This window comes from Lonchura striata, chromosome 2 (assembly GCF_046129695.1).
Source record: "Lonchura striata isolate bLonStr1 chromosome 2, bLonStr1.mat, whole genome shotgun sequence".
Classification (NCBI taxonomy): domain Eukaryota; kingdom Metazoa; phylum Chordata; class Aves; order Passeriformes; family Estrildidae; genus Lonchura; species Lonchura striata.
This window is the reverse complement of record NC_134604.1, coordinates 105,954,352-105,980,710: the sequence shown is the minus strand read 5'-3', so window position 1 is coordinate 105,980,710 and position 26,359 is coordinate 105,954,352. Positions and strand designations below refer to the sequence as shown.

Sequence of the window (26,359 nt, the reverse complement as noted above, 5' to 3'; positions counted from 1 at the left end):
TTGTCCCTGTGCTCCAGTGACTAGGGGAGCAGTCAGACATTCACAGTGATGTCCCTGACTGGACAGGGGCACCCTGTGCTCCTCTGCACTGAAGGACAGGTTGTGGTGTCCATCACACCATCCCCTGGTGTGGAGCCAGCTCCCATGCAGTTGGAAAGCACGGGCATGGAGAGAGAGGAGAAACAGCAATATTATTGTATCCCAAATTAGTAGGAAAGGCAGGGAATCAACCACAAAAACATAAAAGGGGGCTTCAATTCCCATTCCCAGGACTAAGCTGCAGTGCCTGCAGGAGAGAGAAAAACAGAAGGAGAGAATCTTGTCCTTAGGCTGAGAAAAAAACACTGGGATATTCAACAGTGTAAGTTAGAGAAGTGAGGAATCTACAGCTGTGACCACTTCTTTAATCTGCAGTATCCCTACAGAAAGTAATAAACTGAGTTGCATTAGCTGTAAGGGTTAAATACTTTGTTTTCAAATCTCACAATTTACCTATGCCTCCCACAAAAATGCGTATGTTAGTTAGCCTCAGAAAAACCAATGTGTCTAAGGCTTGGAAAGGAAAAAGGAATTGTTATGAGATTTGACATCCTGAAGGGCTTGTTCTCTGATCATGGAAGAAATGAAGCATTGAATTTTAAAAGAGATTTGCAACTGAAAATTTTAATTGGACCTCACCTTTAAAGTGTTTGAAATCCTCTCTGGGTACAATGCAGTGCACATAAAAAAAGACTGTGATATTTTGATGTTTGCTTATCTCCATGCTGTCCTGAAGTATGACAGAACATGGTGTAAATTATGAATAGAACGTGGGCGCTCTGCTGCTGCACTGCAGGAGATGTGGTTAGAATAGGATTTTGGAGTTCAGCATTTTGTGCCTGTCAATAACAAACTAAGCCAAAGGAAGGGATCTCGGTGTATATCTGCAATTTATTTCTGCACAAGGCATGTCTTAGGCTTCTGTGGAACATTTTTTCTCCATCTTCCTTCTTTTGCACGAGTGTAAGTGAAAGAGACAGAGTGAAATGTGCAGCTGCAGTCTCTTCATTAACACAATGGGTTTTCTCCATGTTGTCAGCATACTGAACACAGTAGCAGCTACATGTTTTCATTAGGAATTTGTAAGTAGTATTTTTCTTTTTATATTGCTGTGGTTAAGCATTCAAGCTATCAGTGTTTACCCTGGTCTTCTAAGGAAAATCCATGCTTGACCTTCTTTAACAATGACCTTTGCTCAGAAGGATAAACTGAATGGATATTGGCTTTCCTCCTTTTGAATCACAGAACAGCATCCTTTGGAGGTAACTTTTTTTTATGCTTAAAATCCATGATTCAAGTATTGCTGTTCCTAACCAACCAATGTTTGGGATGGGACAAGAGAGAAAGGCAAGGGTACAACACCTGGCAGAGTGAGTCCTCAAATGAATTGGAAATACTTGAGATAATGATAAATAACAACTATAAAAGCAAGAATTACTGATACTAAGGGAGGAAATAATAAATTACACCTATTTAAACAGTTATTGTTTATTTCTGCATATTCTAATGTGACTATTATTAAATCCACATAATTTATGGAAGTAAGCATGCCCATTTAAAATAGCAGCTGCTTTGTGGATAGGAGAGGATCTTATCTTCTGTAAAAAAAGGTGTCTGCCAAAATCCTCCATGACTCACAGTCCCTCTGGGCCTCAGTTTCCTCCTTGGTAAAATAAATAAAACATCCCAACTTTTTTCCTCACTGAGCTCCTACATTAATGCATCTTTTTGTAAATCCCGTAGAAGGTTACAAAATGTTCTGGTGTTTGGCTTGTTGCTCTGAAAGAGCATTTTCTATTTTCAATCTTTGTGCATTTTTAGATGGGAGGCAGAAATGGGTCATTCCCTAGTGATTTTATTATGAAAGTCTTATGTAAGGACCTGTAATTCTGCAACTGCTCTTTTCCTTATCAGTGACAGATTTAGCCATCACTTGTTTATCAGTACATATTTATTTTAATATATCACAGTGTCTTCTGCCTACAGGCTGTTATCTTGACCTGTAAAAAAACCTTTTATTAGTATTTCTGTAGGAAAAAAGGTCCTGTCACCAAAGACATAGTAGTAGCTCAAAACATCAGAAACTCTGACCCAAGAAAGCAAATCTAATTAATCAGAGCCTGCAGCTTAACCCAGTTTGCTGTTCAACAACAATTTTGATTAGTAAGGCTAGAGGCAAAGATGACCTTTTCCTTCAGTCCTTAAAAAGGTAAAATGAAAATGCATGTATATGTTTCACAGAGCTAGTGCATATATTGTGGATTACTTTTGTTTAGGCTGGATGTCCTTGAATCACAGAATAACTTTAATGACCATTTACAGCCTGCTCAGTGATTAAGTAAATTAACTCAAGCAAAGGAATACTGGGTACATTCCCAAACACTCAGTGCAGTTTATTGAAACTGATCAGTTTAAACAAGCAGTAAATTGAGATACACTTCAACCTCTACCTATCTGTTGAATACAATTAGGGAAAACACCCCCTTGCTCAGTACTGACAGAAAGTGAAAATCTTTAATGTACAGATGTTGGCAATTTACATTCAGTGCTGGGAGTAAAAATCTAAAAGACATGGATGTCTTCTAGAGCTCCAGAGAACAGCACATACATCAGCTCAGCAGTGACTGTGCTTATGTGCTGTATGAAGAATGCATATTCAAGTCAGCACATAAAATTGCAGTAGTTACCACATCTTGAACTGAAATAAAATTTGGGCCTTGGTTGAGAGAAATAAAAGAGATATTCTTAGAAAGCAGGAAATGTGCTAAGAATCTGCCTTACCTCCATCTAGTTCTTCAGCTCCAAAATGATTTCTGTAGAAGAGCATAATCTCTATCTTGTAACACTTGTAGATAGTCACTAAACAAACAAGCAGCAGCAGAATAGCACCAAGCCCACCAGCAAGCTCAACTGTGTACATCAGCTCTGCAAAGAATTACAAAACGCAGTAACAACCACATTCCAAACCACAGAAAGATTAGCAGCAGACCTTGAATTTCTGTCAAACATTAAAATAAAATAATGAGTGATGAGTTATTTATGTATTTATTTCATTATAAAGCCCTTGAATGAATACCTAGTTGATGAGGGTTTTATTCTTCAATAAGCTGTTTTTTCCCCTCTAATACACCATATGAATTGCTCATTTAAAAAATAAATTTTGCTGGGGATGTGTGTGTGTGTGTGTGTGTGTATGTGTGTGTGTGTGTTTGTCTATGAGTATGTGCATATATTTTGTAATTCTCTTACTTTTTTGTTTCTGCAGATAGATCACAATTTGCTTTACCTAGATCAATGTTGCCATTTGATTTAGAGCGAAATCAAAAGTGAATGTTTCCTTTTTGAGGACTATAATGCGAAATCAGCTCTTCCCTTATTCCATATACAAACAGGATGTGGGCAAACTGGACAAGATTAAGGATTTTTTTTTCCAAAATAAAATTAAAAATAAAAATAATTTTAAAACCACACAAAACATTTGAGGGATGTGAAGACACATCATCCAAGGAGACCTACAACCTCACATCTCAGTTGTGTTAATATTTTTAACAGTTTCCCAGAGGTCTGCATTTTATTCTCATTTTTCCCCCAATGGGCTTAGCTAATGCATAGACACAGCAAACAGTCCTGGTTTGTCTGTTATGACATTCCCATTCAGATCTCCTGGTGTCTCTGCTGCTGGATGGTTTGGGATCATCACCATGGAGCTCTGTTCCTGAGGACAGGGACTGGTCAGTTGTGGCCACCACAAGTGTCCAGCAGCAGAGCCACTTCTCAGGCCAAAGACAATGTGCCACCACGGACTTTTGCCTCCCCCAGTCTGAAGGAAGCTCACAGAGCTTTGCTACTTTTCATTTGCTCATTGACTGAAAACTGATAGAATCAAAAAAGGAGGGTAGGAGGAGAGTTGCTAACAAATCTGTAATTTGAAATCACTAGATGGCAAGTCTTCCATGCTTTTCCAAATCACTCAGTTTTGAGGAATGATAAAAAAACACCAGATCTTGGAAATCTAAGATACAGGGTTTGCTTCATGAAAGATCTGTGCTGGAACAAGTATTTTCACAGTGTCCTCTTCAGCTGTGCAGCTTATGTCTGAGCGAAGTAGTGTGGACCTGGAGTAACCTTTTTTTGTGTGTGGTTGTGCAGATTTAATAATCCAGCACAATACAATTCAATTAGAGAAATAAAAGGTTAGAGGAAAAATTGAAAATTGCATTTATTTGACAGCGTCTACTGAGAATCACACACCTTATTTTTATTATTATGAGGCAACTGTAAGAAGATTTCATTGCTCTCTAGAAGACACTAAAAGTGTGTAATAAAATAAAATAAAAAGGCATTTATATTCCATGTCATTCTTTCCAACACTGTGATGGAAACTTTTTTGTATTAGATATTTTTAAGACTGACATGGTTATTTCAAACTCCCAATACTTTTCTGGTAAAGAGAGGGAAATGTTATTAAAAACATTCGATAAAATATGGTTTGCATAGGCAAAAAATGCAGTATTTTAAAATATAAATGGCAATGGAAATTGCACTGGCTTACTATACCCTGTTTATCATTTTGTAATACAGGTGATGCAGCTGTTCAATGGTAACTAGAAGAAAGGCTTTAATATTTTGGGTTGCTAGGCACAAAGTACTCTATTTATGTGCCTGCTGTTATGACTCACTAAAGTCAAAGAAAAACTTTACAACTGGAAAAGTGAAGTTTTTTTCTCAACTAATGATTTTTATATGAAATGAAAAGAAATAACTGCATGTATTCATTTGTTTTCTGTCATTGTGCAGGAAATCAGACTAATACACTACATCACTTTTGCCATCAGAGTCTCTCTTAGTTATATGTTTCCCCATAAAGTAAGATTATGCCTTTATGTTTGCTTCAGTAAAATCTATCTGAAAGCACATGAAAGTGTCCTTAATTAGACCATCAAAGCAAACAACAAAATTCTCTAGCCAGCCTGAAACATATAAGCAATTACCTTTTCATGTGTTGCTGCTGAGCCATCGTGGTGGTACACAGATAAAGTGGCTCTTTCTTAAACAGATTTGTTTGCAAAGGAAGTTTCACGGTCTATTGATCGAACAGAGCCAGCTTGTACTTTCCTCTGTGCTGGACAGCCTCTACCAGCACACGTTCACTCTGTGTTTTGGGTGCAGCTTGTCAGGGGTCAGAGGCACTGAGGGGCAGTGATTAGCCCTGCTGCATCCCTACACCCGGCCCACGAGTGCCTGAGCTCGCCCCAAAGTGCTGGAAGTGGGAAGAGCTGGAAATGGAGCAGCCACACCCGTGCAGCACCATGGAAGGCAGGGGACTGGCCTGGGCACACGGGCAGCAGGCTGATTGTTTTCAGGCCTTGAGTTTGTTTTTCTGCAGGACGCTGAACTGCGCCCTGAAAGGCCACTGCCCGGCTCTGAGATTCCTTAGGGGCTTTAGGAACTGTGTTTCTCTGTATTGAGCTGAACTGAAGGGGCAAGAAGCAGAAGGCTCAGTCAGCCCTGCCTCTGCTGTTGGTCCCTCAGGTGACTGAAGCCATTTCACATTTCTGTGCCTCGGTTTTCCCAATGTGAACTGGGGAAGGTGCTCTGGCTCCTCCCTATCAGAGCTTACTTCTGAAAAAGTGTGAGCACCAAGGGTACTGCTGATGTGTCTGTCAGGTTTCAACAGTGACTGTTAAAGACAAGTTAAAGAGTAGCAGCAAGGCTGCAGCTCATGGCTACCTTCACAATAACACTTTTTTCTGCTGCTTTATTCTGCCTTTTACAGTGTGATTTGAGCACAGTCGCTGCAGCAGGCATTACACTCACTTTGAAGTGCGATCTATTTTTCCTGCTGAAACTCAAGTTTCCTGTAGTGACTACACTCTAAAAAGATTCCGTTTCATCACAATTCCACATGAGAAGAAAGATATGAGAAGTGCAAACCTTTTAAAATCTATTTGGCCCCAGTGTTGTGTTGCTCAAATTACAGACCCTCCTTAAGGAGCTGAGACTGAATGCAGAAAATAGTAGAGGAAAATTACTTGGCCAACCCTTAGGGCGACAGGCATTCTCTTAAACACAGCAAACGAGCAAGTGCCAGAGAGTTACATCCACAGCACAGCAATCATTTAGTTACAGGCAATTAACAATAGTCTTCCAGTAGCTCAGGAGTAGTTCTACTCCAAGGAAAACACATTGATTGCTGCAGCAGTAGTAGATTGGTTTCTGAATAAATAGCTTCAATTTAAAACAAGATTTGTTACAAGCATTTTGACCAATGGCTACAATTTTTTTCCTTATCAGGAGGCTTTGGACAAGCAACTCAGTGAAAGAGACAGCTAATTAAAACAAAGCACGTGTCCTCTCCATATATCAGCCATGTATGGCTTGTAATAAATGCACTCATTTTATACCTTTTCTTTCCTAATTATTGGACACATTTGTAGGTTGTATATTTGATCTTCACCTGGATCTAATATTTGATAAACTTCCTTTCACTGTGTCATACAGGTAATTCACTTATCATAACTGAAGTTGTAAGAAGAAAATAAATAAAAGTGTTCTGTCAAAGATTCATATCTTTTGACATATCACATGCTTCAGGAACTTTACTTTTAATGATATGTAAAAATTTAAAATTAATTTTATTCACTAATTAGCTTTCATACATCTGAACTGCTTATAAAAAGAATTATATTTCAAACATCCCTTTTTTATTTTTGTGATTTATAACACTCTGAGCACATGTGATTTATAGCTGCGTATTCAGTTTCTGAACCTTTTTCAAAATCCAATTACAGTCTATCTAAGGTTTCAATTTTGCAATCACTTACGCAGATTGGCCAACTTCATTGACTATAAGTAATCCCTCTGAAGTCAACAGGACTATTCACAGAGCTTCAGGTTAGCACACAAATAAATCTTTGCAACTCTGTGGCCTAAACTGATTTTCATTGTCTGCTTGTCTTGGATAATTTAACTCACAAAGAGACAGGGTTTTGTTAGAGGCAGTTCTCAGTTTGTTTAGGTATATTATCACAGACTGCAATTATTAAAGGAACCATAAGGATAATAAATATAATTTGGAAGGGGAGCAGGGGCTGCTGTGTTATAACATGCAAGTTTGGTTATGAATGGGTGTGTTTCTTCTAAAGGAAGAATAAAACTGGCTAACACAGGAACACTTGCCTGAGTCTCATTTCAGAGATCAGCCCTAAGCAGTAGGCAGAGTTTAAGCTAGCAACAAAGAAACCCATTCTCACGGTTCTAAAATGGAGAAGCATGATTATTACAGTATTTCTTATGGCATAGCCATATAACAAATTATCTTCCCAAAGTATGTGGAACCCCAGCTTTATACAGCATACACATATCCAATACATGTATGTATAAAATCTATTCTCTACATTTTAGGACTTTTGTTTGCTTGTTTCAGATTGCAAACCAAAATCTGGTTGTGCTAAAGGTACCTAGATGGATATGTGTGAATATCCTATGGATATATTATATGAATACTGTTATGAATAATTACTGATTGATTCTGTAAGACAATAGTACTTCTGATAACAGTAGAAGCAGATTTAGGCTACTCATTAGCTTGATTATGAAATAATTTATTTGCACAAAGTATATGTTTTCTACCAGCATGGGCCACTCATGCCTGTGGATTTCTGCAGAACTGACTGAAACTGCCTGAATTTAGTTATAGTTTTCAGTGCAGTAATTTCATTTTATTTATTAGAACTACTTTTTTTATTTTTTATAACAATAAATAATACATGTTCCTGATTCCCTTATGAAAAAGAACTAGTCAGGTTTGGGATTATATATACATAAGCATATATGTGTGCAAATGCAACACAGGGATCTGTTAATTTATTCATTAGTATGGCAGAAAACATATCTGAGCCTTGGTGCTGTTGGATTTCCAGTGTTTTTAGGAGATAGTACATTATTATAATAGAAGTATGTTCTTACTGATGGCATTTTTATTTCTGCTGAGAAGTGCAGGATACCTGTTCCCAGTAGGAGAGTAATTACACACACTATCTCCAACAGTATGTTAGCTCAAAGGAGGATAAGGTTGGGAAAATATAGATGCTGCAATGTTACTGAAGCTTACTACATTTAAATATAACAATGCATTTTAAAGGCAGTTTATGATATAGATTGAAGGGAAGAAATGTCATGGTGTGGAACTGCAATAATCTTTGGTTATCTTCCCCAAATTTAAGAATTGTGTATGACCTGACATCTTCCTCATTAGGAGAGCTTCCTGTCATTTATGATGCTCATATCCCCATTCATCTGTTTAGCACAAAAATAACTTTTGCACCTTTAAGACTAGTTCCAAGATCAAAAGAGAGAGAAGTGCAGAGTTTGTTATCAGAAGCTGCACTTGCTGCCCCGCATCCTTCTGCTGGACTGTGTTGTCTGCAGACAGACAGGCAGCAGGACAGAGCTCTCTTTTGCTTTTAGTTAGTTTTTAGCTAGCTAAGGCAGAGAACTTCCCTAGACTGTGGATTTTCTTGTTCTTAGAATTGTTCAAACCTGCTGTGGACTAAAAACCCAGAAGAGCACCAGGAGCTCACACCTGGGCTTGGCCTGGGCCGCGGCATTTCCAGCGCTGGAGGGACTGACAAGAGACAGAGAGCCAAGCTACAGCCCAGGAAAGGAACTTTCTGAGTCTGTCATCTCTTCCAAGTGACAAGAAGCTTTATTGTTTAATATTGTTCATTTTCTGTGCTAGTAAATATTTTTCCTGTTAAATAAACAAATTTTTTTCACTTTTCTCCAAATAAATCTTTTCTGGACCAGCTGGGGGAGGGGCCACTTAAATTTGCATTCTAAAAGAGCCCTTTGAAAATTTTCTCCCAAAATTTACACTAAACAAAGACATTTCTATTTGTTAATTGTACTACAAGCCCATAATATTACTTCATTCAGAATTTCTGAAAGAAATGAATGTAAGAGGTACTGAGGGATGCTAAAAAATGTGGCAAAAAAAAAAGAGTACTGAGTTCCAAGGATGTAAGATCATAAAGCATACTGTTTTCAGGTTTTTTTTCTGAGGATAGCATTAAAGAATAATTTAGCTATGCATGGATTATAGAAAAAAAAAGTGACGTTTCATTTTAAAATATTTTCATCCTTGCCAACCAAGGTTAGACTTGCACTTAGACATTACATAAAAGGAAGTACTATGATAAAAGTGGTACAAAAGTTGTTTTAAAAAGTAATCTGTTAAACAAACCAACTTGTTTGACATATTGTTAGCACTAAAATTTGTCAGAGGAAAGTTGGATTTAGGCTGAATAATCTTACAAACTTTTTTTTTACTGGAGTTATCTTAGTCTAATTTTATAAAGTATGAAAAAACCCAGACTGATTAAGAGTGGTCTCGTGAAGAGTTTCTTTCAGGCAGAGGTCTTTAGTATTTCATTCCTTGACTAATTTTAGATGAGGTTGAATGTGAAAGGACAGTAATGTTTAGTTAGGTTTGGGCAAGAAGAGAGCTGATACTTGACCTTTGGCCTTGTGTCAGGAACATCTTGGGAGAATGAACATTTGCACTGCTAAGCACAGTGACAACTTGAAGGCTTCTTCAATGGCCATTGGTGAGTGAAAAATCAATTTACATCAAACCCAATTCAATTTCAATTCCAATTCTAAAACCTGATGAGGGTCTCAGGAAAGCCTTTTCAGCAGTGCAGAATAAAAAAAGAATGCCTTATAAAGTGGAAGATAGACTCATGTAAGATCAGAACTGACCATGTGGATTGGAGTTCTTCAGCTGAGCTTCCACTAGGACTCAGAGATTCACTGGAGTGAACAAGTGCTCAGGTCCAACTAGCAGAAGCTGAAATATAACTCATTGTTCTCATATTTCATATGATGAGTTTCCTTTCAGAAATTTCAGAAGCATTGTGAAGCTTTTTGGTAAAAGGAGATATAATACCTGGGGTTTCTTTGCAGAGGTTAGAAAAGAACTAATTTCGTTTCTCTTTTAAGTCTTAATTGTCACTCATCACTACCACTGTGTGAAATTCTGTGCAACTGACTGAAAACGCATATAACACATTCTAGTCTGTAAGTAATAAACCAGATTTACACTATTATGTGAATGGCACTGCAATTTAAGGTGCTTGTCAGCCATTCTATTCTCATTAATAGCCATATGAAGATAATTTGGAATTACTTTCTATTCATAATTTGCTATTACATTGCACAGGAAATAATAATATAATGCTTATGCATTAAAAAAATGATGAGTTTTAAATAAGGTAGCTTTCCTCAAGATGTATTCAATCTAGGAAATATTACCTTGCATATTTTTCAAATATATCTTTTCATGGGCAATTTTAAACACACTCTTTCTCTAAACAATTTATTTCAGTGAAAATATTTTTTTTTCTTGACAGGAACAAAAACCCCAAATTTGTTTTAACTACCCTCATTAATTTACAGTCAACAGGATTCATACATGCCTACTGAGAACACCTATGACAGAGAAAAACAAACTGAAACCATTAAAGAGGCTAAGGGTAGGAAATTTGATGATAATACTGTGTAGATGAAAATGGGAAGGAAGGGAAGTAGATACTTTTAAAAATGCATGAAAGCATGTTACCTTAGTTCTGGCATCTGTCCCAGGAAAAATACCAATATTATTATTAAGCTTTTAAAATAATATCCATACCACTTAAAGCATAAAACCAAGATAGAATTTGAGATTATTTTTGCTGTAGAGTTCTACTTGCTGACTTACAGAGAGGACTTTCAAAAAAATAATCACATAATTAGATAATAACCTGTATTTACAACACAGTCTATGATAAATAAGATTATGAAGACTTTGATCCTGCATGAAAGTCATACTTGTCAATACATAACTTTGCAGAAAAGCATTCTTCTTCCTAATGCATTGAATTTTTATCTACTACATTAATAGATTATAAGTTTGTCTTCTTTAATTAAAAAACTTATGAAAAAAATGGAATTGTAGTCTGTGATCCACCTGTTATATTATCTGCAAACTGTGGTCTGTCATTAATAAATTTCTGCTTAGCTGCTGTCAGTACCACCCTCAAAATTAATTTCTAGAAGGTTCCTCTACCTAGCTGAAGATTAACCTGTAACTCCTCTGGATGATCAATGACACCTACCACCAGTAAGTAACAAAATCAACCTTAGATTATAACAAGTAGATTTTTTTCCCACCCAAAAGAGAAAATAACTTGATTATTTTAAGGGTGACAGGGATTTGGTCTGAAGGTGAAGGAATGGGATGAAAGTTAAATATTTTGGGTTCTGATTGCTCTCTTTTTCCTATTTTTTTTTACAAATTTTGTTGGAATTAATTAGAAAAAGGAAACAGAATTGTCATTGTCATGGTTAAAATGCTCTACTGCCTTTAGCTTTGAGTTAAATGTTCCTTATGCACAGGAACATTTGAGGAAATTTAGGACTTGAAAAATGGTTAGCGGGCAGGAGAACAACATAGATCATAGGCTTTCTCCACTGGAGTCAAAAAGTAAAAGAAGTTTCAGGAGAAAATAAGAGCTGGGCTTCCTACGATACAGAGCACTGATGTTTGCACTAGAGGGATGTACCAGGGCCCCCAGCTTTTCCCAATGCTGGACCCTGAAATTGTCTTCAGTTTCCTGCACAAGTGGTGGTGGAGTCCAGGGGCAGTGTTCTGCGCCCCTCCTGACATTAGCTCATGCCAGGAAAGGAGAGGCTCTGGCTGCCCATCGCAGTGTCACACCAGGGAAGAGCAGAGTTCCTTCCCCTGGCTGGATGAACCAGCCTCTGGTTTGGGCCAGCACCACCCTCTGATGGCCCCTGCTCACCCTGGTCGTGAGAGTGTGTCCCTGCCAGGCTGACCAGGGGGAATATTGAGGAAGATGTATCCAGGCTTTTTGTGGTGATTTAGATTTGTTGTCGTCTTATGCTTTCAGGGCCTGGGTAAGCATAGGTATGTCTCAGATCTCCCCCTGGACTTTTCAGTGTACAGAAACTCTAATGACCTGGGTGAAGCAGCAGTTGCAAGGGTGTTTGAAAGCTTAAACTTCGTACCTAAACACCCACTGCAGCATTTAGCCCTAAATACTTTTCCCAGGAGCTCTCTTTGTTCAGCAGCAGAGTTTTCTGCTTTGCTGTCCCTTCTGATCCTGGTGGTAATGTTCTACACAGGAAGTTGAAGAGGGATTATAATTTCTTTTTCAGGTATGCAGTGAACATTCCAGATTCATCTTTTTTGTACTCATACTGCTGGAAAAGAAGATCGCTAACTAGAAAACCAGCCAAAGCTACTACATCTGCAAATGTCTTGGTGTTCAGGAAGCAAATTTACCTAATTCTTAAGTCCCAATTGGTCTAAGTCAGCCAAATAATCAGAAATTAATAAACAGCTAACTCACTCCTAGCAGAAGCTAAATATGGATCTAAACAAGGAAACCTAAACTGAGAGGTTGTCATGGTGATATACAGGAGACTAAGCAAGCAGTGCAAAACTCCTCTTCCTAGGAGACCTGAGAGACTAGCTCAAATTTTTATCTGCCATGCTTAATTTATCATTTCACTGAAACAGTTGTCAACATGCAAAATGTGTAGAAGGATTGTATCTGGTACCTTTTGTCTTTCAAGGGCACAACAGATTTTGCTTCCAAATCTATTCCATATTCAGCCTTACTTAAAGAGGAAAAAAAAAATTGGGGAGTTTTTCTGCTATTTTTTTCCTTTTACTATTTATAAGGGCAATTAAATATTGAAATTACTCCCTCTTAAGTATGTTATCAGGAGGCCACATACTGTGGTATGTTTGACTTACTGAGCTCTCTAAGAAAGGGAGCAAGGAAAGTAGATTCTTGCAAAATTCATGCATGCACAAAGTTAAATTAGAGATCTGGTGGTCACAGAACAGAGAAGACATGTTTTCAGTCTTGGAGCTACTGCTTATATGGAAGATAAACTAAGGACTAGCCATCATCATGTAACTTAATAGGTATCAGTTAAATAAATATTGGTTTTAAAGTAATTTGACCCTTAAAATTTTTTATTTTCAATATTCCATCAAGTAATTTGATTATTTGGAGCAAGTTGCTGGATTTCAGTGTTTTTTTGGGTTAAGCTCTTCCTCTGGGTTCAAATGTCTCTGAACCAGAGTATATGACTATTAGCTGGTATACTGTTGAGGTTCAACTACTTATTAAGTTAATTTCTCATCTCAGAAAATTCAAGAAAATATGACAAATGTCAGGCTAAGTAAAGCATCTGGTAATTCACATCTGCATCTTTTAAGAACCAATGACAAGAGTTTAGAAAAATGACTACAAATGAAGTTCTATACAAGAAATTGGAGGGACCCAATAATATGTTTAAATAAATTGGTCACACTATCTTGAATTATGGTTTCCTTCTATACTTAGACAGACTTTGCATGCTACAAAACTAAATTTAGGGAAGATATCACATCTTTGATGTAAATTGAGATGCCACAAGTACTTCAGCACCACAGTAAGATCCTGGTTTGCTCAATTCTACAGTCTAGAAAAATCTCAGGAATGTCACCAAAATGCAGACACGGCTCCTGCTTATTTGTTGCTTTCTGAAGTCAACAGGAAGCTGCATGAGGATGGGAAGTGCCAATCCCAGGGATGTGGAGGCCCGTCTGGGAGGTAAAGTGGACAAGGTGGGTCTGGGAGCTTTGATTTGCAGGAGATTCTCCATCTCCCTGTAATTATCTCGGTGGGAGATGGCTGTGGCCATTAGGCAGGCTGGGATCATGGGATGTGAGCAGTGAGGAGAAACAGGAGGGTTCTTAGAAGCTTCTGTCATGATGTTTCACTTCAGAAATGTTGATGTCAAACAAGTGTTGGAAGGAAAATTTCCATGTCAGGCTGTGCAGGAACCCCCTGGCATGGGGTTTAGGTGGCATTTCTGATAAAAGTGGAAGGTTTTTGGTTTTGGTTTTCCTAAAATTTGATTTCTTTTTGTTGCAGAAAATTATTAGCGTTTAATCACCTGTGGTTTCCTACTATTTTTTCCCTATTGAGCCTTCATTAATTTTAAAGTTAATGAATTATTAAATGCATCTTTTATAGAGATCTAGTCAAAAGGCATTACTGCATTTTTTCCAGTGACAGCCATAATTAACAATATCCTTTCTCTTTTACTTTGCAAGTCGTACAAATTCCTGGGGAAAAATAACGATTGACTATTAATTCTTCGGAAGTTAAAATTCATGCTTGCATCAGAAGGAATCCCTACAAGCTGACCACCCCTACACTTTACCCCTTCATGGAGAAAAGCTGCATATTTACCCCTTTTGTGTAGAAGAATACTGGCATGCCGACGTCCATTCCCATTCTCGACGTAGCAGGAATAATTTCCTAGGTCTGCCTCTTCGACTGAGTCAAGAATCAGTGAGATGGAAACCTCCTGTTCCCCGAGATGTTCCTTGAGAACCCTGAAAAAAAACAACCATCACGCCTGTCCTGCTTGTACCACAGTGAAGCTTTAGATATTCATGACATAATGATGCTACTTACAACTCTCTGGCTTCAAATTTGGTTATGGTTCGATGCAAACTTTATTTAATTATATCATGCCCTTTTCTCCCTCACTTCTAATGAGGAGGTTTGGCTTTGTAAATGTTAATGAGAGCTGCAGTTCATTGTCTTTTTTAAAGCAGAATGACATGTACATGGATAATATATCATTGCACACTTTGATGGAAACTCTGATCCATGGAGTCTTGGAATGGTAGAAGAGACAAAAATGAAAACAGTTATTCTGGGGTTTTAGAGTCACAGTCTGGGCCAAAAACAATATTTATCCTTTTTCTGAGGCACTTCAACATGCCACTCAGGAACAATGTGTTTATGCCATGAGAGATAATTTTCTAGAATGCATTATAAAATTTGATAATGTTTTATCAAACAGTAGGAAGAACTGGTACACCAGGTGCCACCAGCTCATAGAGATTAAAAATAAAAAGCTTCCTTATGTAAGACTCCACCCGTCTTCCCATTACTTTCTTTCACTCTTAACAAGACCATCAGTAATTTTAGGAACTCAGGAAAGCAAATGAAAAATGATTCCAGGCCTGAAAAATTAAGTGGAAATGAGCTTTTCTTCTCCTCCCTCCACAAAACAAGAAAGTTGTAACAGTTTTGTTGACACTTTTTTTGTCAGTCATCAGATAGCCAAGTCACTGGCTGAAGGGCTTGGGAAAGATTTAAACACAAAATATATCTGATCTTATTGTCACATGCCATTTAGTGTATTGGTCTTGAATTTTGTAGAATAAACTTGAAGTCCACTGGGTGAAATACACTTCCTTTTTGCGTGTGTCTGGGGATGATGACCTTGAAAGTCACTGTGGTCTACTTGATTTTGCTAATTGTGATTGTATTGTGTATAATTTCTTTTTTTTGGGTTTTATTCCTCTATCTCTCATTTTCCTTACAATTCTTATTAATAATATATATTTACTACTATAATTAGCATTATTGATATTATTATAATCTCTTATTTTGTCTCAATTATTAAACTGTTTTTATCTCGACCTACAAGTTCTATTGTGGTACTTCTCCCCACCTGAGGGGGATAATAGGGGAGTGAGTGAGTGGCTGTGTGAGACTTACTGGCTGAGGTTAAACCATGACATGCACACCAAGATATGCCTGAATTTCTGAGTTTTAATTTCTGTGATACATAGAAACAGTGATAGTCACACATACAGAGTTATAAATGAAAAAGGAATCTCTTCAGATCCAAGCAGATATTTCATATTAGATAGGATTTAGTATGCTATGTCAAGCATGTAATTCTCAATACGAATACACATTTGTCCTTAATTTCTAAATGAGGCAGCACTTTTAGGAGCAGTAGAAGTACATGTCATAAATTGCCAGATCCTCCCTAAAACAAGTATTTCAGCAGATATAAGCAGCCCACATAACAGGATGCTTGGTTCTAACAAGTCAGATAACATCCCAGGAAACAGTTTTTTTCATTAAGAAATCAAAACATTCCAAAAGGGAAGTCAAACTACAACATTTATTTAAGGTTTCATGTTTGAAAATAATTTTTTGAGCTGATTTTCTGAAGATATTTATTTTTAATTATTTAATCTTACTAAGTATCCTCATAGCTGTTTTTGTAGATTGCCACATTTTGAAAAAGTCACTAGGTAAATTCCAGCTGGTCAACACTACAGCTCTTTTTGGGTAACTATTCTGCTTTTGCAAATCTCTAACATCAGATTTGGATGAGGAGGGCATTTTTCTGTCCTCTAGTGGTGTAGTCAAAAAGCAAATATATGATGTTGCAAAACAAAAAAAAAAAATCAGACCCAATGTGCTCCTTGGCTAATCTGTGATAAAATGTATGACATTAACTATCAAAAAATATAGAGAAAAAAGAAAATCCTTTTTCTGTTACCTAATGTCACTTTCCCAGACTCGATTATCATCCAAATCTTCAATAAACTTCTCCCCTTTCATCCAGTAGATTAAAGGACTGACATCTCCACTGTATCCAAAGAAAGCTCTACAAGTTAGATTAGCAGAACCACCTGTTGAAAAGAATGTAAGAAAATACATTTATTTAAAAATCTTAGGTCAGTTGCTTTTTAAAAACCAAAATATCCAGAGAGCTCCTCAATTCCCAGTTGCTGTTGAAAGTGTCCATGAGTATCTGCTTGTCTTGACACAATACATTTTCTGAAAATAAATACAATAAAAATTAAATTAAATTATATGTAAAAACAGGATTAGTTACTTTTCAATACATTTTCTGTTTGATAAGGATATCAGAGACTATGTCTTTTCAGAAGGAGCTAACTTAACAAAATATTTCTATTTTTTCTCAGAAAAAGAAAAAAGTTAGGTAATATAGATGTGCAACTATATCTATGTTGGTTCAGCCTTGCAATGGTTTCTGCAGAGGCTGGTATATTCCTGTAGAGTTCCATTCCCAAGAGATATCTGGCAGAAAGACATGTGCTCATTGTTATAGTTTAGCAGGAAAGTTTAAAGCACTGACACTTGAAAAAAGCTCATGTGAACTACTTCTGAGCATTATAAGCCATTAGAATGGGAAGAACCATTAGCAGAGCATGCAGTGCATGCAGGGAATAGAAATTTCATATATATGTACAGCGATACTTATTTAATCATTATAATAAGGATTTAAAAAACTAATATGCCTTCACTTTGTCTATTTTTTTAGGGAACCTTACATTGTGTTTGTACTACCTGGCTTTGGGCTTTATCTTGAGCACATGCAGAGATTGAAATGGCAACTTGCACACTTTTTGTGTGTGGTAAGATTGGATAAAGCAAGAGGACAGACACAACCAAAGATCTCCCATTCACTGCCGCAAAGAGATTTGTCTCAACATGCACCAACTCTTCTGAACTTCCATATTCATTTCTTTAGGGGATAATTACACAGTAACTTAAGGAGGTGTTGGGAATTAGGAAGTGGTCTTTTTCCCCCTGAAGAGAAAATTTCCTTGGAGTTTATATTACTGCTGAGACCAAGTTCATATCTCAATGACACCTTCAGTTTTAAAATTTTGGACTTTAAAGCTGACAGACCATAGCTCCTGGACAAAAAATAAGAGGAAAGCATTTTTAGCACTACTTCATCTGTATCAAGATGCCATAAGCACATCTGTGTTTAATTAATTTCCTCAAAATACACTATTTTGGGTCAGGACCTGGTCCTTCTTAAACATACAACATTAACACTTGAATTTCATATTTAACTTTTAGCAAGAAGATAAATGCAGGATTCTGTGTAACAAAAAGTCATAACATTATTAAATTAATGTCTTATAAATTACTAATAAATACACATTTCTATGACAATAAGTGTCTTATAAATGTCTTATAAATGACTGGCTTGAACTCTCATATCCATGCCATGAAAAGTACAGAATCAAAAATTTTTGTTCCAAATGTGCAACATCAAGGCAAATATAATTTCTGCTACTTTCACAATCTGTTTTGGAACTTTAGGATCTCATTTTCTTTTAGCCATTTCAGGAAGGTTTGGTTGCTACCATACCTTTTGCAATCAATGCCTGCTAAGGAGACAGGAGTATTCCAGTACTTGAAACTAGAATGGAGAGAAGGGTCACCTTCATAATCAAAAACTATGAAATGGAATCTCTGAATAATGAGAAATTTTAATAATCTCACTTATTCTAGAGCAAAGTTGCCAAATATAAGTATCTTCAGTGAGAGGGCAAAACCTCTCTTTCTAAAGACAATCATAGCTCCTGTTTTCACACCCCGGGGAATGATGGTCAGGACACCACCCTGGAAACCAAATTTCTCACTCTCTTCATGGCTCAAGAAGTGCAATTTGGAATCACTGGGGGAAAGATTTTTTTAAATCTTGAAGCCATTTGAAGGGAACGAGATGAGCATGGGGACACCACTTAATGTGTGTCAAATGCATAAAAAGCTGTAGTGGAACATGATAAATTTCTTGGTTCCTTGCCATGCTAACCCAGTTTCCTACAGCAGTTGCGCTGCACATATATACCAAGTGGAGAGTGGGGGTGGGTGGGGTTGTTTGGTTTTGGTTTTGGTTTTGGGGTTTGCTTTTGTTTTTATTTTGCATCATAATTATGATGCTTGAACTTGTGAAAATGAAAATATAAAACCTTAAAGGATTATGAATGTCTTGTAATCTGTGCACTCTTGAAATGGGAGGAGGTACCTGCACATGTAAAGCCAAAGCAGGTTTCTGTGATAATTGGACAACCCCTGTGGCATTATCCACCAGACTTAGAGTGCTACCTAATGCATCACTGCCGCTTCTTGGGCTTTTTCCAGAGCTTTCCTAGCAAGCCAAGGCTTGGTTGAAACTTTACAGCTTTTAAGAGTTGGCAAGATAACAGCTAGAGAGGCTGTAACTTCTGGCCAATTTATCCATGATTCACAGAGATTAGACACCACAGGTGCTGAGCCATCAAAGCTCTCCAGGCTACTGCAGCTAACAGGTACCCCTGAGAGATGATTTTTTATCTGGTTGGGCTTCTGAGCCTTTTATAGATGAATATTATGAGCACGGATTTGTTTTTTAAATATAAGCATCTTCTGATAAGGGCAAAACTTATCTAAAAGAGAGGTTTTAAGATTAAGGTTGTTTTCTTTATTTAATTCTTAAAGAAGTTTTCCCCCTAAATAAAACATGCAAACATATCTTTAAATGTAGAATCTGAAGTCTCCATTCAACATGAAATGGTTGCAAGTGAGAAATAAATTAGGAAGAATGTAATGCCACTTAGTAGTACCGTGTTGATTGCAGTTACTCAGGAAAGACCATTAACATGCTGAGGCTTCAGCTATAAATTACCTGCACTGTCCATCTCGACCAACCTTCACAATAACCCAGTGGGATGGTCATTAGCTGGCCATCAAGGAAGATTCAGTGACCAGCTAATGACCAACTGTGACCATTAATTAGGGGGTCTGTTACTCCAGGACTCACAGCTTTGTGCAGAGGGCACAGAGCTCCCTTGGTGAAGCAAAGAGGCTTCCAGCTGCAGGCACTGGTAAATAAAACCTGGCTGCAGGGCCATGCTAGGAATGGACAGAGCATTTTGGGAGCACATCTTGATCTCTACTCCAGAGCTGTCCTCATGAGAGAGAGAGTGAGTAATGCTGTAGGAGGGGCTGCATTTTTCCCTAGGAGTTCAGCTTTGAAGTGAGCAGACAGACAATCTCTATTGTGGCACCAAGCAGCTGCTCTGCATGGACAATTTGCTTTTAAAAGTCTGCAGATTTGTAGAAAACATGAAACATATAATAAATACAAGAGCTGCTTTGCTTCATCTTTAAGCTAAGGTATAAACAACTTGTCAATCAATTAATACAAATCCCTCACAGTTAACCTTAGGCGACTGTTTCTCTCCATATGTTTTCCGCACTGAGAAAAACTAGAGAGAGCTGAAAGTCATACAAGTTTCATGAAAGTATATATAATGTTTTCTATGCCATTAGTTTAAACTTTCCTGTTAATGCTGGATTACTACAGTTTTACAGTCTGTTTTTGAAGGATTTTAATTTTGCATTTTAAATTTACTAAGTGTTTTCAATTAAATTACTAGGGAAATTCATCTGTATCTGTCCTGTTTGCTCTAAGATGCAAATTCAAGTTGCATCCTGGGTAATTTTTTTTTTTTTGGGTTTGTTTGTTGAGGTTTTTTTGTTTTTTTTTTTCTTCATATTTTTTTTAATGGACCCTGGAAAAATCCAAAGATCAGAATAGAATTATTAAGTGAAACTTATAGTGTTGCTATTTTTATTGACATCGCCTCGAAACAACAAACAGAAAAACCAAAGAAACTTAAAGAAAGCATAAAGAAAAAAATAACACTTTTGACACCTCAGTATAATTATACATTTTTAAACTGTGACATAATGCAATAAATACACACAAGAGAACACATAAGAAGTAAATTCAACTGCATTTTTCTCCATCACCCTCTTTTCTGATGAATATGCTCTTACAGTATTGAGTTTATTTTTGTAAAAATTGGAATAGCACTACATGCTTCTGCTGCTCAATGTGATAAAGTCACACTCAGTTCAAGCCAATTGGGTTCAAATTTAATTAGTAAAAAGCTCTTTGCCATCCAAACTCGGACCCATTTTTGTTGCATAGTACGCGTCCAAGTAGAGCAGAATGCAAGAAGGGACAACAAGGTGTTCTTCCTTGAAACCAGCGAATATCTTGAGCAGAACAATACAGATTTTGTGTTCATTTTCACGACTTGTCAACATTTGGGGCACTTTGCAAACTAGTGCTGGGGAGCCTATGCCCAGCAGAGGGCACCGTCTGACTTCCAAACATTAAAAAAAAAACCCAAATTCCTAGTGAATGACTTCTTATTAAATGCATCATCCTGCTAAGAACGTGCTAGTTGTAATTAGAAAATAGCAAATGTTTTGCGATTGCTTAAATGCCCTCTTGTGTGGTCAGCTGAGATTCCGCTCGCACCGTTACTCGTACAAGTTTTGCACAGCACCAGAGCACCTTCCTCACCTTTGATTTGGCAGATTCTTCAGGGAAGGGAACCATTTTTTGTTGGCAGTAACTGTAATAATCAAAAATGCTCTGCAACCTCTTTTTAGAAGATTTCTCAAAGACATATTATAGAAGTGTTTGAGAGCTATGCTCAACATTGAGTAATATTGAGTGCCAAAAGACTGAAAATGTTAAATGCACTGAAATGTGTGACTTTTTTTTTTTACTGTGCAATGTAAGCTATTTATACAATTTATGTACAGAAAATACCTAGGTAATACCTACACACTTACAAGTATGCCATTTATTTGTAATGTTAACATCTCAAAATGAAATTATAAAAGGTCAAGACAGATGCAATCAAAATCTCACACACAGGAATTAAATACTGTTCTTTCCATTCACATTTAAGGAAAAAATACTGTCAAAATATCAGTCTTCCAAGTGGAGGGCTGTGAAAGCTGGTAACTTCCTAGGTGTGACAGATCAGCACTGACAGGAATAAGTCAATGACCCACTTGTTTTGCCAGTGTCATCTGACAAGGCCAGCGGGCAGGTAAGTAGAAGCTGTTCTCATTTTCAGAGAAGTCTTATGTCTTAAAACAATTCAACAGTGTTTGGAAGCCTTCATGCAAATGTGATTAAGAAAAGAAAATAAAACCCAAATAAAAGTGAAGTACCATATAGTTTTCAGCTATGTGACTTGATCCTATGGTCATCTACAACCTGATCTGTAAGGATCCTCTTAGAAGAGGGTGAACTGCAGAGATTCCTCTGGATTCCTTCCTTGCATGCCCAAAGCACCACCTACATCTGCTCTCCGGTTTCCATACACATTTTTGCATCTTGATATCTTGTACTGCCTTAACATAATGTAAATGTCCTGCTGCATGCTTCACATAGTGAGTTCGGAAAAATTAAACAAACAAAAAACCGAAACAAACAAACAAATAATCAAAATAAATGTTATTTTCTGAAATGTGACTGCAACCTAGAAATTGCAATATTCTAATCTCATCACTGAGTAGTAGTTTTTTCATGTTTTTGGCAAGTCATCAGGTCGTGCATCCATACAATTGTGAAGATACAATGGGCAATTGCTGTCTATTTTAAATTCAGTAGATGCAAGTTTGAGAGGGTTGGACATAATAATTCACTAAGTGTTATCATGCAAGCATCATACAAAGTGCTGAATGTGATTACACAGCTGTATTTTTTCATTAAAAGGCCTGTCCATATTTTGCTGTGCTGCAGAATGGAATTTTGATTCCACTGGAATCTAAAGCACATTTTGAATATGTCCTTCAGGCCACAATGATGTAAACTTAGAGTGCACACTACATTCCTCCACAAGAAAAAAAACATCAGCAAAAGGTTCTCAACAAGTCTAGAGAGAGATAGTAGTTTTTGAACTTTTACAGAATTTCTAAATATCACTATTTAGGGGAGAGGTTAAAAAAATCCCTTCTTTCAAGTTCTGTTTTGGTGTGGGTTCTTTTAGTTTTTTTGGGGGGTTTTTTTTTGTTTTTTTTTTTTTTTTTAATTGGATAGAAAAAATCAAAAAACTAATTCTTATTCATTAGATTTTTCTTTGTTTTATTTATTTATTTATTTTTTTACTAAGCAGATAGCCCTCCCTCACCAGAGCTTAAGTCATTCACTTGTTTTCAGTTACCATTACCACATGAAAAGCCCTTTGCCTTCCAGGGCTTCCATCTGCTGAATTACAATTCAGCAGCAGGACCCCTGAAGGGGGTCTGTGTATGTTCCTGCTGATCAGCCCTAAAATACTGGAGTCTGCAACACCTTATTAGGTGCTGAACTCAAACATATATGGTGTTTATAAGATTAACTTCTGTGTGTAAAAATTTTGTAGTGGGTTTCTTCATAGATTGTGAAGGAAAAGAAGCCCAAATCCTTTCTGCTTTGATGGGCTCTTTAGCAGCAGGGCTGTCAGAGAGTCAATGAAGACAGCAACCACCAGAGCAGACTGCAGAAAATGAAGTGATGTATGGAAATTGGGGCTCAAAATGTCCAGAACACCTCTCAGGTGCATAGATTGTCAAACTTGCCCTCATTTCACAAGAGGTAACAAAACCCCTGAACCAATAATCTTGATTTTCCTAACAGCGGGCCTCTCCTCTTGATAGATGGTAATGTCAGGCTGATAAATTAGCTGTTCAGCAAGTATTTTTCACTCCTTCCTATTCAGAAGTAGAGGCTGGAATGGAAGACAACTATCACAAAAAAAAAGCAAGTATTTCTAAAGAAAAGGAAAGCCCCTGCAGTTGTTTTACAAGATTGACTTAACTTTTATTCTCACAGCTCCTATTTTCTATTTCTATTTAGAAAATGCATTTATAAACACATTTTTTGCTGTGCCCTCTCTGTGAGGTCTAAAGATAATTTGTTTTTTAAAAGCTTATCTGTTTTTAGATAAGTCACAAGAAAATATCCTAGGTAACAAAATATCTGTAATTTAAAAAAAAAAGATAAAGAGGCGGCTCTAAATGTAAACTTCACATATTTTTTACCTTTTATAGAGTTCTGTGTCTTGGGAGCTTTAAATCTGTTCATATAATGCATAGTTTAATATTGTTCTGTGTTTTGTTTCTGTATTCTCTTTAGGTCACACTGCCTTTGATTATGATGTAGTGGTATTTTAATGATGTTACATGATAAAAAAGCCAGCCTTTGAGCTGACAGCCCAAAGTTCCCATTGCACAGAGGAGTCCAAAAAGGCTCCCAGAAGGGACCCAAGTCCCACACCTGGGGCTGCCACTGCCCCTCAGCAGTCACTGACCTCCAGAAAGGCCTCATGTCTTTAGCTTTGTGAAGTCCTGCACTGAGTCATATTTTGGAAAACTCCTATAAAAACAGATAGGTTTCTTGGTTAAGGCCTTCATGTTTTGGAGAGAGAGAAAAAAATAAACAAAATTTTTAAGGTATGTGTCCTTCTGGTAAAGAATATTTACTGGTAAGAAATGCAGTAGGACCTATAAGCTCCTGCAGTTCTGTTGGTGACTCTGGGCCCCAAGAAACTACAAAGCTAGAATAAGTTCTCTGCTAGTTAGGAAAGACAGTTTCAAGCCATTACAGTTCTCACTACATATTTCTCCATCCCAAACAGAATCCAGAGGCAAAGCAGCAGCAGGCTCAAAGAGGGACGTCAGTGGCTCTCTTGGTCAGAGCACAGCTGTTGCCAGACTCATTTTGCTGAGGAACTACTTGAAAAGCACACAACAGCCTAGCTCCCTTTCTGCTTTATTTTTCTTGTGAAAACTGTAGATACAATTCCTTTTTTTTTTTTTTTTTTTTTTTTTTTAACCTGAAGAGTTGTTCCAGCAGATAAAAGATTCAAATGTCTTACTGCAGAGGTATTTTTTATAAAACCTCTCTTCCTCTTCTTTCTGAACAGACTATAGTGGGTTTGCTTTGGCCTCTGGTGGGTGCTAGTCCATGTCAAAAAACTCTGCTCATAAATCTTCACAACCAGTACCTTCTCCCAGCCTCCCTCTCAGGTACACTGCACAATATGTTCTGTACAAAGAATAGCAGATGATGTTCTGGACTCTAGATAGTGATAAATGACATACTTATTTTCCCAAACTTTGCAAGCAACTTAATGTCAGATCATACTTAAATGTAAATATCAGCAATCTTAATGAACAGCCTTATCAATTCATGTTAAATAGAAATTCAAATTCTTGTGGCTCTTTCAGATCCTATCTATCCATCCAGTTAGTATCTTTGGACATGGAATTTAACAAAGAGCATTAGAAAATGTGTTTTACTGGAATGTCTTATAATAGCTGCTCTTTAACTGCTTTGGAGAGAGGGACTGCAGTGTTTGTATCATCATTAGGTGATTTGAGCACATACATCAAATTCTCAACTTTGGAGTCATGCATATATACAAAATAATAAATTGTAGGTTTATTTTCCATTGGTCAGCCTCACTATTCTTTTCTTCTCTTTGTTCTTTCTTCATAAGCAAATCTACCATGGACTGAGGAGACTGCAGGGTGAGTACAATTATTTGGGTGAGGAGGTATTCTGAAAAAGAACTGTAAAAATGGGCTACATATTGAAGATACAAAGAAATTACAGCCTTTGAAAGTAGCATGCACAGTGTCACCTACACCTGGGTTCTTATTAAGGAAACTGGGACTCCAACTTACAAACAACAAATAATTAAACACTCTATCTTCTTCTGGTGATCTTTCTCTTCAGCATGCACTGTGAACATCACCAGTTCTAAGATTTTCATTAATTAATCTATTCTGTCAGATCAGATCATATGATGGAAAATGTCATTTGGAAAAGATCCAGACTAGTTTGGCCAACATTTGAATGGGGAAAACTACTGCTCCCATGAATCAATGTGGCACAGCAGGATAAATACAATTGAAATAAACCACAGCTATTATGTAAATCAAAAGACATCAATTTGTTCTAAAATATGTGACACCATTACTCTGTTCAAATTTTCACCAGGAAAGCCATTAAGAACCACTGAAAATTGGAGTCCTGATGAAACAAACCTACTGATTACTAATAAAATAGATAAATAAAATCAGCACCAACTTTCAGTTTACTGCAGTAAAGCCTCTGATGGTAGAAAGTGATTTTATGTTTATTCATACTGGGTTTTTCTACTTGAAGAAAAGAATGAAAAAGAGTGATATATATATATATATATATATATATATATAATTTAAATGTGCTTCTACTTTAAGACAAGAAGGTGTAATGAAATGGACAGAGAAAATACTAATTCTTAGCATAACTTCAGAAACCATTTGCCATTTAAATAAATATCATATGGACTAGTATCTGTTCATATAATTTTGAAATCCTAGCACATCAAATGTTTCTATTGCATAAAAATGGAAATGCATGCTGTTCCTAAGAGCACTGGGCTTTCTGCTTTTATACAGTAGTCATTACATTATGTAGTCTTTATATTTCTCTTACATATGTTAAGAAATTGAACTTTAGTTAATAAGTGCTTTCCTAAGAAAATACTGAAACAAAATCCATTAGAACAAAACCCTGGTTCACAAAGATTCAAATGGAGAAGCTCGTTTGCTTCTCAGTGACAAACGTGCTGTACTCTTGGACCATACACGTGCTGGAATAATCCACTGCTATTGATCTACTTACTTGCCACATGAGGAGCACGAGGACATTTTTTGGATTATACCTCAAGAAACTGCAGATTGATAGACAATGCTTGGTGAAGGCAGCTGCACAAATTCCACAAAATTCCACA

General features: G+C 36.9%; 1 protein-coding gene across 3 annotated transcripts in view; it reads right to left on the bottom strand.

Moving 5' to 3' along the window:
• IL1RAPL1 (interleukin 1 receptor accessory protein like 1) overlaps nt 1-26,359 on the bottom strand; it is a 669,103-nt gene that overhangs the window by 12,410 nt on the left and 630,334 nt on the right. For all 3 annotated transcript variants that reach the window (XM_021552988.3, XM_077781655.1, XM_021552991.3), the window contains 3 exons: nt 16,480-16,612; nt 14,355-14,500; nt 2,821-2,964 (listed from right to left, as the gene is read on the bottom strand). In XM_021552988.3, coding sequence (XP_021408663.1) covers nt 2,821-2,964; nt 14,355-14,500; nt 16,480-16,612 — 423 coding nt within the window. The remainder of the gene's footprint in view (nt 1-2,820; nt 2,965-14,354; nt 14,501-16,479; nt 16,613-26,359) is intronic.